Here is an 18,936-nt window from a genome sequence, read left to right as displayed (position 1 = left end):
CGTAAGCTTGGTAATTAATGTTTTGTTACGAAAATGGTTCGCTGCTCTATTCGGAACTGTAAGAGTAGGAGTGAAAAGTGCAGTATAGATTTGTTTTATTTTACTATGTTTCTACATGAATAACTTAAAATTAATGCCGTTAAAATAATTTTCACCGTTGGTTAAAATTCTCCCACATTTTAAAGTTTGAGAACCTGTAAACAGCATGATGACGTACGCAAGTGACAGTTAGGTCATTCGCGAATCTCGGAAGAGAGTACCAGGCGGAGTATATTATTATACCATGGCGTTGACTAAATGTGAGTACCTAGTGTTACTTACTCACTGTAACTAGAGTTACATTGACTCACAAATGTCTGTGCGGTCTACGGAAAGCGGGAAATGCTCACGAAGCGTGAGACTCATAGAAACTTAAGCATGAGGACTCACAAATGATTTCTGTGAGGCAACAATGCCACCAACGGGCAATGTGAGGCGTCGACTACGGTTACAGTCATAGGTGAGGACTCACTTCGACTCACAGACTAGACGAGATTGTATTAACCAGAATTATAGATAGTTATTATAGCGTTGAGGAGGTTAAGGAGGAGGCTATTAGTTGCGGAGAGAGTTAGAAAGGGAGACAGTTTAAAGACTTATAGGCAGGCAAAGTCACGGGCAGGCATAATAATAAATAAATCCACCGTTACTCTAGTGACCTTTAGGCTGGAGTTACGTATTAATTGTGACATGCAACCTTTCTTATAATTGCGGGCCTCTACACGAAGGCCCTTATCTAGGACACGGAAGGAGTTAATAAGAAAGTAGCCAACGAAACTATAGGTTTACCGTTTAACTGAGCCGGTTGGTAAGCAGTTATTATGATCCTACAGACTGGATGGAGGCTTGATTGCATGAAGCTGTTTGGCCGGTCGAAGTATTTTCTAGATGGCGCCAGCATAGCTTACCCTGTCAATCCGTAGAATTGTGTCAAATTCTGGTTTTTATTTTTGATATTTGACGGCCTGGCTGCCAGCTCTTCCAAATTCATAGAACTAAACTTACTGCTGTGGCGCACGACCCAAAGTGGATCTTGGCCTCCGACACCAAAGACCGCCATGCTACTCTGTCCAAAGCCGTTTCTGTCCCCCATTTGACGGCGCCGAGTTCGCTAAGGCCTTTCTGCAGCGGTCGTCTCTCCAGCGGTACCTATATTAGCCAGATTATTATAGAGCCAGGTAAAAAGAAAACAAAAGAAGAGCACTAAAACGCGTCCGCACCGTACGAAGACAGATGTGGATTTGAGTGCCATGTAAACCCATCATATGCGCATGCAGCGCTCTTATCTCTGACCAATGACGTGCATTCTGAGTTTTCCAGTACTAACTCTTTAAGTTGAATGAGGTATAGGGCGTCCAGACGGTCTTCCGCCACTTGGTACTCCAGAATACGCCTTGCAGACGGCGCGATCTTTCCCCATCCGGACTACTAGCCCGATAATGGATGGTTGGATTTCATAATGTATCTCTCAGTTACTTAAAGGTTAACTGGAAGAGATCCCTTAACGGGATAAGTTCGCCTTTGTACACATTTACTGGATTATCTCTGTGTTATCACAAAGTCATGTGTTTATACAAAGATAAATATAAAAATAAATGCAACGGTAACTACGCGGAAAAAAAACTCCTAAATACACCTGTAAATTAAAAGCTGGCATTATTAATTTAGGAAATTGTACTAATAAATATTTGTCAATGTTTAAGATTTCTAAGACCCCATAAGCTAAAAATAATTGCCCCTGTTAGTAAATAATCTTTATTATGCTTGCAAATAAATAGGACTCTGTTGTCAGCTGATATTAACTTACGAGAATTTCTAATTCATTGGTACCAGTTGATCACACTACCTACTGTGTTTCAACCAATGTTACTCGGGTAATCGTGACAGTTATGTACCAAACGATCATTCTAGTAAAATTAATCCGCATATCAATAGGTATCATGCCAACATCTCTGCGTAGGTAATGAAATTCTGCGAAAGGTTCCTCTGCCAAAGCTTCTGCGAAAAATCGGCGTAGTTTTAGTCGGGGAATCGATAGGACATACTATTAGGGTTGTGGGCATGCCCATCGTGCCCACAACGGTGGAGTGGATCCGCGCCTGGACGTGCCATGGCCAGTATTTTACTATATGTATTCCCCTTGTCAAGAACCTCTTAACAAGTCACAGCTGTGATGCCTGTGATCGATAACCTTTCGTGCTGTGAGGTCAATTAAAAGATATCGTGTGCTCAATCAAGGTTATAGCATAACCCTTTTCAGTTTTATAGCGTAATATGTGAGATTTGGACGATTTGAGAACAGATTAGGAAAGCATACATAGTTAGTGTTCTTGAAACGTCCTTTATATTAGTGAATTGGTACCTACTAATCTCTTTTTTAACAAATTACTGTCAGACAATTTTCTGTGGTACCTCTGTAATGTTATTATGTTAATAAAATAATGATTCCCTTACGAGGTTAAATTTTTACCCTATGTCAAAATTCGTGGCCTTTTACCCGTCAGTTAGTAGATATTTGTGATTAAATATGTATAAAGTAATCGTAATTTTGAGTAGAAATGACCCAAACTATTAATTTTTGGAAATAAGTAAAAGGTTTTTACTTTTTGAAAACACCTAAACTTGTAATAATAAAAAAAAACTAAATTTAGTTCCTTCATTAATAGTGTCGGATATTTCATGTGAATTTCTTAAATTTGATTTTAATGGCGGATTCGTGTTAGCTCGTAATTATCCGGGGTAGCTGGCAGAAGTGGCAGACACTTTCTTTATTTCCTTTTAGTTAAAACGTGACTTGAAATAAAGTAGGTATTGCCGAACTATAATAAGAAGTTAAAGTTACACATAACTTCTTTTCATCCTCTTCGTTTCAACTTGGGAAACAAAGCTTTCGTATGTCTGTCTAGCTTTTCCGCTACAGGCCAAATTCCTCAACTAATCTTTCACGTTACATTAAACTTACACATCCAGTAACAGTGTAACGTGACTGTCTTATTATTACTGTTACAGTGTAACACTGTTTCACGGTAACAGGCTGAGCCTTAGTGTGGGGATCACTGTACTGCTTCTCTTTGAATGCTCATTTCTTGAAATAAGTATACCTATATAGATTTTTCTAAATTCTCGTTTTGTTGTATTTCGGTTTATAGTTTTTAAGCAGGTTTAATAAACATGTTTTTTCGTCAATTAATTTTTTGGGAAATTTCTAAAATGGCGGATTAGGTATCGCGAGATCTTCCGCTCACACTCACAGAGCCATTGTTTAGTTCGCTAAACGAATCAGCAATACCTAAATACTTCCATGGAATTTATTTTTGCTAACAGGGTAATTCGCCAGTAACTGGCCACCGGCCAATAACTGGCCACCCTAAACTAAAAATGAATTCTCATATTCACCTATAAACAGAATTCATTTTTAGTTTAGGGTGTCCAGTTACTGGCGAATTAATCTACTTTCTTCTTTTTGTTTCTTTCTAGATTTTGTCCTAACATTTACAGTGCCGGTCCGAGCCCATCAGGGTAGAGCGAAATCGGGTTTTGGCGCCCTTCGTTGAAGTTTTCAAGCGTATTTTGAGCCCCCGCCACACTCGCGTCTTTTAAAACTCTTTTTTTTCTCATTTGCCATTTTGGCGCCCCCCTTGCCATCCGGCGCCTAGAGCGGCCGCTCCACTCGCTCTTCCCTAGATCCGGGCCTGGAGGCCGATTTTTTAATTTCGATCATTCGATTTTGTCACTCGAAAATCGGCGGAAAACTCTAATTTTTGAAAAACGAGTGATAGAAATTTGGAATTGAGTGGTACTGACCACTCGTTTTCAATTCTATTAGTAGAATTTATATGCCTAATAGTGGAGATATTACTGAACGAAATACACGAAATCGAGCGGTCGAAATTCAAAAATCGGCCCCCTGCATTTACTTATATACCTATGTTCTTATTTCCTCAGCTCTGTACCACTCCTGCACCACCAGCGAAGAATGTAACGATGGTCTGAACTGCGGCACCCCCAACATAACCGACAAATCGCCCCACCTCCGCATGCTGGGGCCGAGGGACACCATCTGTCTGTGCGACACTGAGAGCGGCTTTAGAGAAAAGGACCACACTTGCAGCGGTAAGTTACCAGTTACCTTTATGACACATTGACGTATATCTCAGCACTGGCCTTACGAGCAATAAGAATGGGGCATGGATGGGGCCAGTACAGCGGTGTGACACTGCTACAACGCGATTCGTTGATGAGTTCGCATCACGCGCGCGATTGGTCGCAACTAGTTGCGTTAGACTGCACGTTTGGCTCGAAGTCTTGAGTGACACCGCTGAACTATTACCATTTTTAGTGCCTGTAAGGCCCCTCCTGAGATATACGTCAATGTTATGACACCACTCAATTAAAACAAATATTATAGGTACCTAGGAACTTATAAAATCCCCATGCAAGCTGGGACCTAAAGATCCAGAGAATATCTGTCTCTGCGATGTTGAGAGCGACTTTAGAGATAAGGACAACTCCTCCAGATACCTACGTAGGAAATTTTAGCAACACCCTCAGCCTCAGACATAGACTAGGAATCCTCTAGACGGAGTTTAGAGCAATTATTTCATAAATCACTTTGACTCGAAAATGGAGTAAACTACCGTATATTTGTGGCAGAGGGGGTAGCGCTACTATGCTCAGTCTGGACATGTCTGGAGGATGTCTTATCTGTGGCCCCACACTTCCGTATGCTTGGGCCTAATCATAAAGAAATTCTCTATGACCTAAGGATAAGGACACAATCTGTCTCTATGAAACTGAGAGTGGCTTTAGAGCAAAGGACCGTATCTGTAGCGGTGAGTTAAGATCTGAAAGGCACCAATGAACTGCTAGAGCAAAAGTTATAGGAACTGGGAACTGCTATAGCTACAGACACTGGACGGAGCCTACCAGTACTATATCACTCACTGGTAGGAACTCGAGTCTTATGAGACGTATTATCGCAAGTTTCGCGCGAACCTATTGCTTCATTCTAATTGCCTGATGGCTTTCCACAGTTTCCACACACGACACACACAGATATTCTGGTGTCATCATCTTCCTCGCGTTGTCCCGGCATTTTGCCACGGCTCATGGGAGCATGGGGTCCGCTTGGCAACTAATCCCAGGAATTTTACGAAAGCGACTGCCATCTGACCTTCCAACCCAGAGGGTAAACTAGGCCCTTATTGGGATTAGTCCGACAGATATTCTGATGTATACTCTAGTTATGTCGTATGCTTCCAGATGCCGAAATCCTGAAGACGTCACTGTTCGCCATCATCGTCGTCGTCTGCATAAGAAAGATCCTGACGAACTAGTTTATCACTACACTTCATGTGTTTGCACTTCATTATCGATCATTTGTTTTAACGCTGGTAAACTGTATTATTGAATAATTTTACGGTTTAGACTCACTTGTTTTAAGTCACTCGCGCGACATGTTTCGGAGAGACCAGGTCTCCTTTCTCAAGCACTAACAGTGCGAGCAGCCGTAAAATTATTCAATGTTAGTATATCTCACAACAGTTTAGATTCGAACGGTATTATTAAATGATTTAAATAACAATGTAACTCAGGAGTACCTAAACTTTTATGTAATGTCTTGTACCTGGTTGTTTCTACTCCTTTGTAACAAAATGGAAGAAGTTTTAAATCAGGGTTTCCCAAACTTTTTTGTGGCGCCACTCCCTTTACATGTTTTTTTTGTCGACCCACTTTATAAATGAAAATACCTGAATTGAATGAAACCGCGAAATCTACGCGAAACCGCGAAATCTACGCGAAACCGCAAAAGCTCAAAGAAATAGAATTTCAGTTTTTTTCTTATATTTAGACTGGCCAAAATAGCCGATGTTAACCTACTGTAAAACCACCAGTTTATTCGCTTCAAAGTTATTCAGAGTGACCTCGATACCATACACTCAATGTCAATTGACTTATGTTATTTAAGTAATTATATTAACCTTATTTAAGTAATAATATTTTACTTCATTTAGATGCCTTGCGCACTGTGAGGTCTGTAAATTTGATTTCATTTCATTTAATGATTAAAGATTGTTTAGTAAAGTTTTCAGTGGCGAGGCGTTAAACAAATTAGGATCCAGAAAAATACTTACATTTAAAAGTGCGCAAGTTCGGCTCATAAATTTGCTCCAAGTAACATTAATTTATTTTCAATTATTATACATTTAAATATTATACTTAAATATGATATAATTTTACAACATAATGTTATAAAATAATGCATAGCGCACCTTAGTAATTAGTGTGATTTTTACGCTTCATAGTCTAATAATTAATAAAACATGCTAAAATGAATGTACCTAATTATATAATAATTAATGTTTGTGCCTAAAATATCCGTCCTTTCAATAAATAAATGTCCAATCATAAAAATATGTACATAGAATAATTACCAAACTATCACTAATTAGTTAAAATGCTTTTTTATTTGTGTTTTAAACTAGTGTGAATGTTAAACACGTTGTTAATTAGAGTTAAAAATATTTCTAATAAAAAAATTAAACCACAGCACGCTTTTAGGTATACTTATTATATCACTTTGAGAGATTTTAATAATTATTTTAGCCGAAAATACCTTGCTGAAAATAAATAATCATTACCGTCACAATATTTAGTAATAGACTAATTAATATAGACGTAAGAACTAGATGTAATTTCAAAATTCATTGTAATTTAGAGATTGCTACTGCATTTTTGGAATGTAGGTCAAGTATAGATTTACAAATGTAATGTTTTATTTAAAGTTTTAATAAAGGCGATCATAATGACGTTTTCTTTGAATTTTCTCCCTAATGCGAATTAGAGAAACTTTCATAACGAAATGTGTAATTACAATTACATTCTCAAAAGAAAATGATTATATTACTTAAAACCCCAAGAAGTCTACGTTTCAATATGTCATTACGATACTTTTACCAAATCGGAATCAATTTGAATTTATATGGGGCATTATCTATGAAAAGGGACCTTAATATTTTCGATGGCGCGTACGCCGCACAGCGTCGCGCGGCGTTGTATTTATATCGGAACATCGTTAATAATGGCGTAAGCGCCATCGACAATAAGGTCCCTTTTCATAGATAACGTCACATATTTTTAGCAGGAAGTTGAGTTCGTATTTGACTAAGAGCTTTATTATCTCATCTCTCTTGAAATTTCTTAAACTTATTTATTATAAGCTGTTATGAAAATGAAACGAGGTTCCCGATAACTGTATTAGTATGTAGGCAATGTGTTGACACAAAGACCAGCTCATCGTTGATGGTTCAGCGATTCTAATTTGATTAGTTTATTTATATTTTTACACGAAATTTGCCCATTTTCCGACAACAGTGCCATCTAGTTAATGAATACTAATATATATAAACTTTAGTTTATTTGCTACTCATTCACAGATGTCGCTTTAGTTACGTGAACAATGATTGTGCTATTCAACAGCAGATGGCGTTGTTATTTTAATATTCATGAAATACAGAATAAAATAGATTGCTTGATTTATTAACATGGCTATTTAGATATTTTTTATATAAAAATGTTTATTATTAATTTCATTCATTTATTTGCAATAGCAACAATATTTTGCTGGCGTCAATTGTTTGGCTCAAAGGTCTCGTAGCCAGGCCATAAAATCCGAAAAAAAATTGACAAATGTCAATGTCAAACTCACTGTCGTGTCGTATAATAGTACATTTTACGAAGTAGTATTTGATAATTGTTGTTTTAGTCCCAAAATTCAGGATGTCCAAAGATCCACTCGACGAGTTAATACAATTCCTGAAACCTGATTCCAGGATAGATCTGAAACATATCGCCTTGGACCATTTAGTTGGCTTATCAGGGAGCGAGGACGGAATTCATACGTTGCTGAAAAACGAACAAGTGATTGCAAGTGTCATTGAGCTAACTAGTGATAGTGTGGATGAGGTCGCTAAAAATGCTCTTTTGGCGCTTGTAAACATCACAGCCAACGCCAAGGGAGCTGCGGAGATACTAAAATACCGTCCGAGTACTTGTAAAAACATAATAGAGTTGCTTATAGGTTATGTTCTTGATCCTAACAAAAAAGACGCGGATGCAGCTTGTATGATACTTTCCAACATAACGCGGCTGGAAGATGAGTTGGAAGTGTGTTTAGACACATTAATACCAAAATTAAATGACATTTTGAATGTGTACGTCAACATTGACTTTAACAAAACAGGTTCGAAATTGCACTACCTTGCAGCCATGTTTAGCAACCTGAGCTGCAGCAGTAGAATACGCAAATGGCTTACAGAAAAGAACCCACACGTACCTTTGATTAAAATCCTGCCATTTTGTAATTACGAGCAATCTAACATCCGTCGCGGCGGTGCTATAGGAACTATACGAAACTTATCATTTGACATTGAATACCATGATATATTACTAAATCCAGATTTGGATATACTTACATATCTGTTGAACCCTTTAATGGGCAACGAGGATTATCCAGACGAGGAAATGGATGTGCTGCCGATAGCATTGCAATACTTACCTAAAGAGAAAAAGAGAGAATTAGACGTAGATATTCGCAAAATGATTTTAGAGACGCTAAACAAGTTCTGTAGTAAACGGAACTGTAGGGAGATTCTACGGAACAATGGAGTATATTATGTGTTACGAGAGTATCACAAGTGGGAGAAAGACCCGAAAGTTCTATTAGCGTGTGAAAATGTTGTAGATATTCTTATTCAGAAGGAATCTGAAGTCGGTGCAGAGGATTTGTCAGATGTCAATGTGCCGGAGGATTATAAGGACAGGTTTGAAAAGATGGATGAAGATTACATAAAAAGTGCTGAATCTTAACTTTATTTGCTAGATTAAGTTATAAATAAATGCATTTATTTATGGTTTTTAAAGCTGTTGTTTCATTTGATTACTACAACCTTATTAAGTACTTTAAGTGGTTGTGTTGTGTAGCTCAAAATATCTAAGCAAAATTGAGAATAGCTTGCCAGACCAAAGATCCTGAACATAATCAGAAGTTATCGGCCACTCTATTTATGTGATAAATCCAGATAACGAAATTTAGTCTCTCGTAGTAGATGTAGTAGTCCCCCAGATCATACCGGCAAAAACTGGAAGGCCTATAGTACCAAAGGCCCATCAAACAATGGCAAGCTTCCATGCCAGGTAGAGAGCAGAGATGTAACCTTTCATATATGTGTGTGGTGGACTGGTGGTCAAAACTCGTTTGTTCGAACCTCGGTTGTGCTGTATTGAGCATAAAAAATAGTTCTCAAAAAGATCTTTATAAATAACAATATCATACCCAGACAAGAAAAACAAGATAATTAAATCATGTAAATAGATTCATCTGCAAGTAGATGGTAAGACAATACCCAAGAATAAATATATCTTAGCTAAATCCAAAATAGAAATTTATACATAAGGCCCGAGATACACTAGTAAGTAGGTAGTAGGGCCAACGCTATTTGTTAGAATGAGATAACGGTATTATCTCTCATTCTGTAGTATAGCTGTGTCCCTACTTACGTAAGTAAAACTTACAAGTGTATCTTGGGCCTAAGTAGTCCCACTTACCTATCGTGATGATGATTGTCATGACAGCCAAAGGTCCATCTATGGCTAAAGCTAAACGTAAGTACGACGGATCTCAGTTACGAAGTATATGCAATTCGATGCTTACAGACACCTATCATGACTATTATAAGATATTTACAGATGGATCTAAAACAGATATTGGTAGTGGGGCAGCATTCCTAGATTGGCAAACCGGTGAAGTAATTAAACTACACATTATGGACAATATTTCGATAATGGCTATTGAAATGATTGCAATTGCAGAGTCACTTTCATATATTGACAGCATCAATAGTCACAATATGTTTGTAATTTTAACGGATTCTAAATGCACACTTCAACATTTGAACCGTTGTACTTACGTCTTTAGGGGCATTCCAGTGGCTTACACTATAATTCGTCTAGTACTTAAACTATGCGCTGCCAAAAAGAAAGTTATTTTTCAGTGGATCCCGTCCCACTGTGGTGTTGTGGGGAACGAGGTGGTGGATCGGTTGGCTAGGGAAGCAGCCGAAATGGGTGTTAAATGCCATAATACCCCTTGGTTCTCCGATGTTCTGTACAAGGTCAAAAATATGTGCTTTGACATGTGGTCTGAATATTTTGATGAAAGATCTCGCACAAAGGGTATATGGTATAAAACGATCCAACCCACACTTCCTCGTGCTCCATGGTTCTCTTTCTGTAGGATGAACAGGCAAGATTTAATTGTTGCTCTTAGATTGCGATCTGGCCACATTCCTTTAAATAGTTTCGCGTTTATGATGCGTAAAGTTGACTCGCCTAAATGTAACTTATGCGGAGTAGTTGAAGATGCGTTTCATATTTTAATGGAATGTCGCCGAGGTGCTGCACAGCGTCGTTTGCTCAATGTCAGGTGCTATGACCTCGGCAGAGTCAATAGCATCCTGGCATGTCCAGCCTCCGAAGAGGCTGGGCTTCTTTATAATATGGTCAAGGCCATCTTACAAATTAGAAATAGTGAAAGTTAGATTGTTGTAGTTTTTTTTTAGAGAGCCACTATGAGGGTGGCATTTGTAAAAACCCTCTATAAATAAATAAAGATTAAAAAAAAAAAAAAGGTCCATCTTGGTTGTGCCCCTTCTCCTATAGAAAGTGCTGAAATTGAACTGAATTATTTTCACGCACCCTCAGTTGAAAAATCCTCACACTTTCAGCACGAATATTATTTATTCAGAATATTCAGATATGGGGTATTTGACTACTAGTCAAATCAGTTTCTTATTTCGAACTGTCAAAACAAAACGTTTTTGCTACTATGGAATTTATACTGAATTTATATGAAACACTAGCATGTGACGTCACAATCAAATAACCCACTCTTTATAGTTTTATACGGGTTTTAAATAGAAATTGTGTCTAAAAATAACTGCTGTCCACGTTTCTCTGTTAATCTTCTGGTGCTTTATTTCATGCATGGTGTAAAATACTTTATTTTAAGTAGGTACAGGGGAATACCCTATTGCACCAAAGATGGTATGCATGTATGTATTGCACATAGATGTATTATTTTGACACTGACAACCAAATCTTTCTTTTGAAGTAGGTAGAGATGTAAGCAGGCCGTATGAGTTTTGACAAAAAAGTTCAGTTGCCAACTTGCCGTAGCGTTGTCTCGCTCAAACATCGGAGCGACATCCGAATCGCATTGCATCCAGTGTGTGATACTGATAACCGCCGTAGATGCTAATTTGGCAGCTGGAATAGATGGCTCTGTAGTCTGTACGGTGCTAATACGTGCGGTAACAGAATTATCAATGTTAGAGTTTTTGTCAAAGTAACCTTCACACTTTCAATTAAGGTTTACATTAGCTCGCTTGCACCCGGGACTTGGGCGTGTCAGTGACGTTTTTGCTGCGTTTTTGTTTATAAAGTAAGCGGAGGGCAAATAAATAACAAAAATAAGCAAAAGTTGTTTATTTCCACAAATATTCTGATCACTATAATTAGCAAACATTTTACATTATGGCACTTTCTTATAAACACAATTTTATTGAATAAAATGTGTATCATTACACATAAGGGAGGTAGAGTTAGACCAAGCGAAGTTGACAGCGATTTTGATAGCACACAGACTGTGCAAGTGTTATTTTAAACGTCAAACTTCTATGAAATTAGGTACCTATGACGTAATAACACTTGCACAATCTGTGCTATCAGAATCGCTGCCAACTTTCCTTGGTATAACTCTACCTTAACTAGAAGTTGCTAAGCGGGCGAGGTGTTTAAAATTACCTTGACACGATCTTATTTTCTTAATAAAGTCGCGTCAAGATAATTTTGAACACCTCGCCCGCTTAGCAACTTCTGCTGCTGACTGTACCTAATACAATTGAGTTGACAGATCAAAACCAAATAACTAAATAACCTTTTTATGACGTAATTGTTTACAAAACTAAACATAACTATCTCCAAACAATTTGTAGTCAACTTAACAATATAGTTTTCCTTACACAAGAGTTTCCTTATAAAATTTAGGAGTTTTTATTATAAGCCAAGTACACTTAACACAACTTTTTAAAGTGAAGGTGAAAATGCGACCTTATTATTTTTGCTGAAGGTTCAAATTACAATGACAGCCCTTTGACCGCCAAAGACGGTCGGAACAACACAAAATTCTCATGTCATACCACAAGTATGGCGTCTTTTCACAATGCAGCAGTTTGAAATATTGATTGCATAAAAAAAAAATAAGTTTGGCTATCTCACATCAATTACTTACCAGCGGCATAGAGAAATATAAGTAAAGAAAGAGTGGTAACTCCATACATCAGTTTTCTTACCAATTATTTCGTAGTCGACATATAACGTCAAGGTAGTGGAACTATCAGTACCGCTACTTGACACCAGGTGGTATTTGTTTCGCTACTGACGAACAATGTACTGCTAAAACAATTTACAACTAATATTATAAGCAGGAGTTGAAAATATAGTTCCGGTTAATCCGGTTATAATATTAGCTAAAAATTGTCGAGCATTAGAGTTTTTGTTTGCCGCGCCCTCTATTGTCAACTAGCAGTACTGATAATGTCCGCTACTTGACGTTAGATGTCGACTACGAAATAACTCGCGTTTTTGGTAGGAAAACTGATGATGTATGGAGTTACCACTCTTTCTTTACTTATATTTCACTATGCCAGTGGTAAAGAGTTTTATTACCAGTGGCATTTTGGGCGCTTTTTACGCCTTCTATTCATATCATACATTCTGTACAATCTGTACATTTATGTGTTACATATTACAATTTATAAATTCGTACAATAAGGTATCCTAATTCTAAACATAACGAAGTTATTTTAAGGCCTATATATAACAATAGGGTTGGCCGTGGAAGTATTTTACAAATGGCGTCGGCATTCGTACCTGTCAATCCTACGAATAGTGTCAAATATTTAATGTCTGTTTTTTTTAATGAGTGGATGCCCTATTAGCCAAATCTTATAAAAGAAACTAAAAGTCTATTTTTTTTATTCCGTAGACTGAAATGACAGTTAATTGTATGAACATGAAATGTCATTTCATACTATTAACTGTCATTTCAGTCTACCGAATAAAAAAATAGACATGATGTTCATACTATGAAATGTCATTTCAGTCTACGGAATAAAAAAATAGACAAGTCTATTTTACTATGAAATGACAGTTAATAGTATGAACATGAAATGTCATTTCATACTATTAACTGTCATTTCAGTCTACCGAATAAAAAAATAGACAAGTCTATTTTTTTATTTGGTAGACTAAAATGACATTTCATAGTATGAAATGACGTTTTATGTTCATACTATGAACTGTCATTTCAGTCTACCGAATAAAAAAATAGACTTTAGAAACAGGTAAAAGCTATGCTGACTCCATCTATAAACCTTTGACAGTTGCCAACCCCTTTGGGAATTAGCACCACTAGAGCTTTACTATATATAAGAGTAATAATATCAATTTCTGTATGTAATATCAAATAATACTTGGAACAAAAATTTGTTATCTATGTTACTAGATAGATAACTAACGGCACGGCGTGCAGCGTGGCTGCGGGCTCACGCGTGATGTGAGCAGCGTGCACTAAGGCCGCTCCTATACGTGCGCATTTGTTTAAGAGCCAACAGGAGTGGTCATTTCTCCATACAAACGTACTCGACTGTTTCCTCCGTGGGTTTTGAAGCTAGAGCAATGATTTTTTCAACACAGATTAATATTGTCAAGATCTGTGTCGGACCGTTTTGCTTTTTTTGATATTTTTGTTTTTTTAGGCGCTAGAGCCCTTCAAAAATAGCCAAAATGGCATAATTGACTATGCCGCAATGAGAGGCATGGTATTCAAAACTGATATCAATTAGCCAAAAAAGCAAAACGGTCCGACACAGATAATTTCATCATCATTTAGATTTCCAAATTTGGTTACGATTGGTTAAGTTTTGGAGAAGGAAACAGTGGAGTACGAAACCTCGATTTTTGAAATTTTTACACAGGATTTTTCGCCTTGTCCTTATCGCACTAGTTTTAGGAGCCGCTTCCGTTAGCGAGACGGGTATATTTACCTAAAATATTTAAACTTCAGCTCCTGTTTCGTCTTAACATGCACGCCGCACGCCCCGCCCCGCTGCACGCACAACAAGAGCGTCCACTCAGGCCACACCAAGTGTAAGGCCTGAGTGGACGCTCGTATAGGAGCGGCCTTAGTGCACGCTGCCATAGAGAAAAAAATACATAGAGTGCTCACTCCATACATCAGTTTTAGTACCAAAAAGACTATTAGCATCTAGCATCGAGTAGCGGAACTATCAGTACTGCTACTTGACAATAGATGTAGCACCGACCGGAAAGTCTTATGCTGTTGAGATAAGACTTTCCGGTCGGTGCTACATCTATTGTCAAGTAGCAGTACTGATAGTTCCGCTACTCGATGCTAGATGTAAACACTGAAATTAATAGTCTGAACTGATGTATGGAGTGAGCACTCTATGTATTTTTTTCTCTATGACGCTGCTCAAATTACTTGTGAGCCCGACGCCACGCTGCACGCCCCGCCGAGCGAGCGTCCACTCAGGCCTTACACTAAGTGAGCCCAAGCGGTGGTAACCTTACTCTGAGGCGGAAGGCATAGGGCGATAGTTTTTGACGCCCTCCATACGGGCCTGGCGGCGCTCTGAGGGCGTAGCGCCCTTGATTTTGGTGATGATGTGCGGCCCTTTCTTGGACATGTCCGGTTTGTACGATGTGCACGGCTCCTGTAAAAAAAAACAATATTATTATTAAATAGTTAGTTGGTAGATCCGCCCGTAACTTTGTACAGATAGAAGGTTAACCCAAGTGAGCTTAAACCGACCAGTAGGCCTAGCACAGGAATGGCGCGACAGTATCTCGCCCGCGACATAGACTACCCGTCTTTTTCTCAATGTATTAATTTGAGAGGGACGGGTAGTCTATCTCGCGGGCGAGATACTGTCGCGTCACTCCTGTGCTAGGCCTGCAGGTGTTAAGTTATAACACGGCTTTATTTTATTGGTTTTTTTGTAGTGGCTAGTTGATACTATGTCGAAAAATCATTAAAAATCCAGGGGTATGATTTTTTAGTTAGTGTAAAGATAAGATAAGATAAAGATAAAAGATAGTTTATTCAAGTAGGCATAATTACAATGCGCTTATGAACGTCAAATAAAGCTAGGTAAACCGGCTCCAACCCTACACCTCTGCCCCGAGAAGATTTAAATCCCCCCTCAATTGGAGGAGGGTATCCCAATATGGGACCGGCAACAAACTCGGCGGGACACATTTTCAACCCCCTTGAGATTGAATTTCGAAAAATCGTTCCAAGGTGTATAACATTTGAAGTAAACCTTTTCCAAAAATCAAGGTGTAAGTATACAGAAGTCTGTATTTTCGAAAATTATGCGTTTAGATTATTTTATCACTAAAGCCCGTCACACACGGAGCGATAATGCAATGAGTCCGCGCAAATGTTCCTTACGAAACAGATCAGAACCTGCACAATGCGCACATAAGAAACCGAAATGTAGGTATAGTTCCACCGGCTGCATATTCGGCGGCCGGATACCGAATATTCGGCCGATGGTCAGTCCGAACATCCGGTATCAGGCCAAACAAGTATCCGGTGCATCTCTATTATCCTTACGCTTACCTCCTCCCAATTCTCGTCGGTCTGAACCACGGGTATCGGCGGCATTTCGCGCGGCACCACCTCGTCTTCGACCACGTACTTCTGCGTGTCGAACAAGAAACGCTTCGGGCATGTTGAGACGTGGAACTGGGTGATTTAGATAAGATAAGATAAGATAAGAATAGCCTTTATTGACCAAAAAAAATAAAATTCATTACATTACATTTAAATTGATTCACATTTCATTTAACATTTTTGTTAAGTAATTTTAATAAATATATTTTTAATGTTATTGCTTTTTTATTACTTATTTAGTCTGCCTTCTTGGCATAGGCCTCTAGCTCTCATCCATAGGGTGATTTAGAATAGTTTTAGAATTTTATAGCACATTGATAAGTAAATGGGTAGAACATATTGTTTTTATTGACTAAAAACATAAGTAAAAGACCTCAGATATACACATTATAAGTAGAGATGTCCCGAATAGTTGTTTTGGCCGAATACCAAATATTCGGCAAAATGGCCGAATACCGAATAGTTGCCGAATATTGGTGACATCTCTAATTATAAGCATAGAGAGATTTAATATAAGTAAAGAAAGAGTGGTAACTCCATACATCGCGTTTTGGTAAGAAAACTGTTTCTTACCAAAACGCGACTTATTTCGTAGTCGACATCTAGCGTCAAGTAGCGGACATTATCAGTTCTGCTAGTTGATACTAGATGTCGTGGAAAAGTAAACCTCTAATGCTCAACCATTTTCAGGTAAATTTGCTTGTGGCTTCCAGCGCTGATCTTCCGATGAGATGAGACCATCAAGTGAGAAGAATCACGGAAGGTAACAGACAAGAAAAAGACATAAAAATAACATACAGTGAACAAATAGTTATAGTTTGTCAAAGGACTGTCTCATTTCAAACATAGAGAGAATCATACTATCTTTGTCTTACACTAGTACTAGCACTCAAAAGAAAACGATGAGTACAGTTTTTTTGTTCCTATTTACTGCCAAAAGCCAGCCAAAAGGGCCTACTTGGGTCATCCAACGGGATGCCGTCCTGTTGGTCATCCTAAATATCGTTGGACGGACAGAGTGGAGGCAGATCTCCGTGAGCTCGGCGTCAGCGAAAGCTGGCGAGATACCGCTCTGGACCGAGCAAAGTGGCGTGCTCTTGTGTTGGAGGCCAAGACTCATTTTGGGTCATCACGCCAGCCAAGTAAGTATTTACTTACTGCCAAATTGGTTTGACCAACTATAAATAAGATAAAGTTACACAGCAAGAAGATACAACATAATATGATGACTTACATCCAGCTCAGCATCGTTGACCACATGCGTGCTGTCGAACGGGCAAGACACCTTGGGCATGTTCGGATATTGCTTGCGGCACTTCTGGAGATGTATGTGCATACGGTAATGTTCCACTTGGTGAGCCTTGTTGTATGGGCATGTCATCATTTGATGAGGTTTGGGGTCGATCACAGTCCTGCAAAAAAAGTTTTTGGCAAAAATTTCATTTTTGGTACAAGCTTTTATCGCTGACTGTACTTTTCTTACACAGACAACTAATACTCATCGAGACAATTCTAAAAACCCCTAATACAATTAGGTTGCGTTGTTTCATCACAGAGTTCCTATGGCCACCTCCTGTCTCCATCGTCCATCATCAGATCAGCCCGATGGCACCATAATATTGCATTGTCACCCGACTTACAAGTGTATGCAAAATTTCAGCTCAATCGGAAACCGGGAAGTCAAATTTAACTTGATTACAGACAGACAGACAACGGACAGGTGAAAGTAAATAATTTAAATAAAAGCTTGTAAAAAATGTTGGGAAAATATAGGATGTGAGTGAGGTGACCTCCCATTTAACTAGGTATGTAAAAATCGTGTTAGTAACCCAAAATTTACTCCTTTTTGAGTTATTTCATTGATTCATATTTTCTGTAGACCGATACTCCGTACTCCGGTAGTCTAACATTGTACAATACCCGGACATTTTACAACAAATTTCGTCTCTTTAGGGCATGGCTCACTCCGCGATTTCGTCGCGTTGCTACAAGTACCTGCGGCCAACACCATTTTTGGTGTCGTAGTAGTTGCCGCGCACCGATATAGAAATTATAGAATGGACGCCTGCTCGCGCTTTCGCCAGCTTGCGATCATATTTGTGTCGTAGCCGCGTTTTGTTAGAGAGTGAACCTTCTGTACCTAGTACTATTATTTATTCTGTACTTACTTTAGGTTAGATCAGCGGTCGGCAACCTTTTAGCAGCCAAGGGCCACATAGTAGTTAATGAAGTTGACGCGGGCCGCACTTTCTTAATATTTCTGACTTTATCAGACATTGTTGTTTGTCAATATTATATACAAAATCGCCAGGGACGCTCGTGGGCCGCAAGTGAGAGGTTCGCGGGCCGCTTGTTGCCGACCGCTGGGTTAGATTATGTGACGCAAATATTAACAATACATAGTCATACGAGACGACGCCCAGGATCGCGCAAAGTGGAGGAAAGCAAGTCGGAAAGCGGACCCTGGCAAAGGCCGGGATAACGCTAGTTAGAAGAAGAAGAAGTGAAATACCATGTTCGAGCTAACGCCGGCCTGTGGTAAATTTATTAAAATCCTAGTTTCGGTGGTATTGGATGAATTTTGAGTCATATCTATCGTACAACAACCATAACTTGTAAACAAGTTGACAAAACGAAGATTCTGAAAGACTTACGAATACATGTTGAGGTTTCGATGTTTCCGGAGATGACGAGAAAACGAAAATAGGTTCTATGAAACAGATATTAGATTTTAGATAGTTTTTAAGTACTTCTAATCTGCAAACCAAACACTCCTCGAATTTCAGATTCATGGAAAAAAAACCGAAAAAAACAGATAAAATTTGAATCGAACGAACGATTCGAACGAATGGCTTGTGAAATGAATGCACAGATTAATAATATGTAGAATGAATGTCTCAAGGAACAAAGAAACTTTTACAAGGAGTTTGCATGGCAAACTACTGCCAACCAAACAAAACAAAACGTCTGTGTTGTTTATTTGTCAAGTCAACGTTTGTTTTAAGAAGGTATTTCACCTGTCCAATTTCTTGGTCCAATGTGAGACGTAATGCATATTGGACCAACGTTGTTTTCTT

At 38.5% G+C, this 18,936-nt stretch overlaps 4 protein-coding genes and 1 long non-coding RNA gene across 11 annotated transcripts in view; 3 read left to right on the top strand and 2 right to left on the bottom strand.

Annotated features, from left to right (window-relative positions):
* LOC134660156 (uncharacterized) overlaps positions 1–5,423 on the top strand; it is a 42,040-nt gene extending 36,617 nt beyond the window's left edge. For 6 of the 7 annotated variants that reach the window (XM_063515886.1, XM_063515885.1, XM_063515887.1 and 3 more), the window contains 2 exons: positions 3,985–4,152; positions 5,302–5,423. In XM_063515886.1, coding sequence (XP_063371956.1) covers positions 3,985–4,152; positions 5,302–5,375 — 242 coding nt within the window. In that variant the 3' untranslated portion in view covers positions 5,376–5,423. Of the gene's footprint in view, positions 1–289; positions 300–3,984; positions 4,153–5,301 lie in introns of all 7 variants that reach the window. The other variant, XM_063515882.1, reaches the window with a different exon arrangement.
* Positions 1–9,680, bottom strand: part of LOC134660142 (venom protease-like) — a 92,234-nt gene extending 82,554 nt beyond the window's left edge. Inside the window, exon 1 of the mRNA XM_063515857.1 lies at positions 9,646–9,680. Coding sequence (XP_063371927.1) covers positions 9,646–9,667 — 22 coding nt within the window. The 5' untranslated portion in view covers positions 9,668–9,680. The remainder of the gene's footprint in view (positions 1–9,645) is intronic.
* Positions 1–12,561, top strand: part of LOC134660175 (uncharacterized) — a 138,885-nt gene extending 126,324 nt beyond the window's left edge. The window contains exon 3 of the long non-coding RNA XR_010097847.1: positions 12,482–12,561. This is a non-coding gene — a long non-coding RNA (uncharacterized LOC134660175). The remainder of the gene's footprint in view (positions 1–12,481) is intronic.
* On the top strand, positions 7,792–8,960 carry LOC134660115 (protein HGH1 homolog). The gene has a single exon (XM_063515819.1). The coding sequence runs from the start codon at positions 7,819–7,821 to the stop codon at positions 8,905–8,907; it is 1,089 nt and encodes a 362-aa protein (XP_063371889.1). The 5' UTR covers positions 7,792–7,818; the 3' UTR covers positions 8,908–8,960.
* A 2,176-nt stretch (positions 12,562–14,737) lies between the features above and the next one.
* On the bottom strand, positions 14,738–18,587 carry LOC134660158 (gametocyte-specific factor 1-like). Its single transcript, XM_063515889.1, has 4 exons — positions 18,514–18,587; positions 17,094–17,271; positions 15,806–15,931; positions 14,738–14,894 (listed from the first exon to the last, which is right to left on the bottom strand). Exons 1-4 carry the CDS (start codon positions 18,519–18,521, stop codon positions 14,748–14,750), a joined length of 459 nt encoding a protein of 152 aa, XP_063371959.1. The 5' UTR covers positions 18,522–18,587; the 3' UTR covers positions 14,738–14,747.
* Positions 18,588–18,936: the final 349 nt, after the last annotated feature.

Source organism: Cydia amplana, chromosome 26 (genome assembly GCF_948474715.1).
Source record: "Cydia amplana chromosome 26, ilCydAmpl1.1, whole genome shotgun sequence".
In the NCBI taxonomy this organism is placed as follows: Eukaryota; Metazoa; Arthropoda; class Insecta; order Lepidoptera; family Tortricidae; genus Cydia; species Cydia amplana.
This window is presented reverse-complemented; position numbering and strand designations above follow the sequence as displayed.

Coding starts and splice junctions, on each gene's coding strand:
- LOC134660115 (XM_063515819.1), top strand. CDS start 7,819: ATGTCCAAAGATCCACTCGACGAGTTAATACAATTCCTGAAACCTGAT.
- LOC134660158 (XM_063515889.1), bottom strand. Junction 15,932..17,093: donor TCAACGATGCTGAGCTGGAT/GTAAGTCATCAT, acceptor TAAATCACCCAG/TTCCACGTCTCAACATGCCC. Junction 14,895..15,805: donor CCGACGAGAATTGGGAGGAG/GTAAGCGTAAGG, acceptor TTTTTTTTACAG/GAGCCGTGCACATCGTACAA.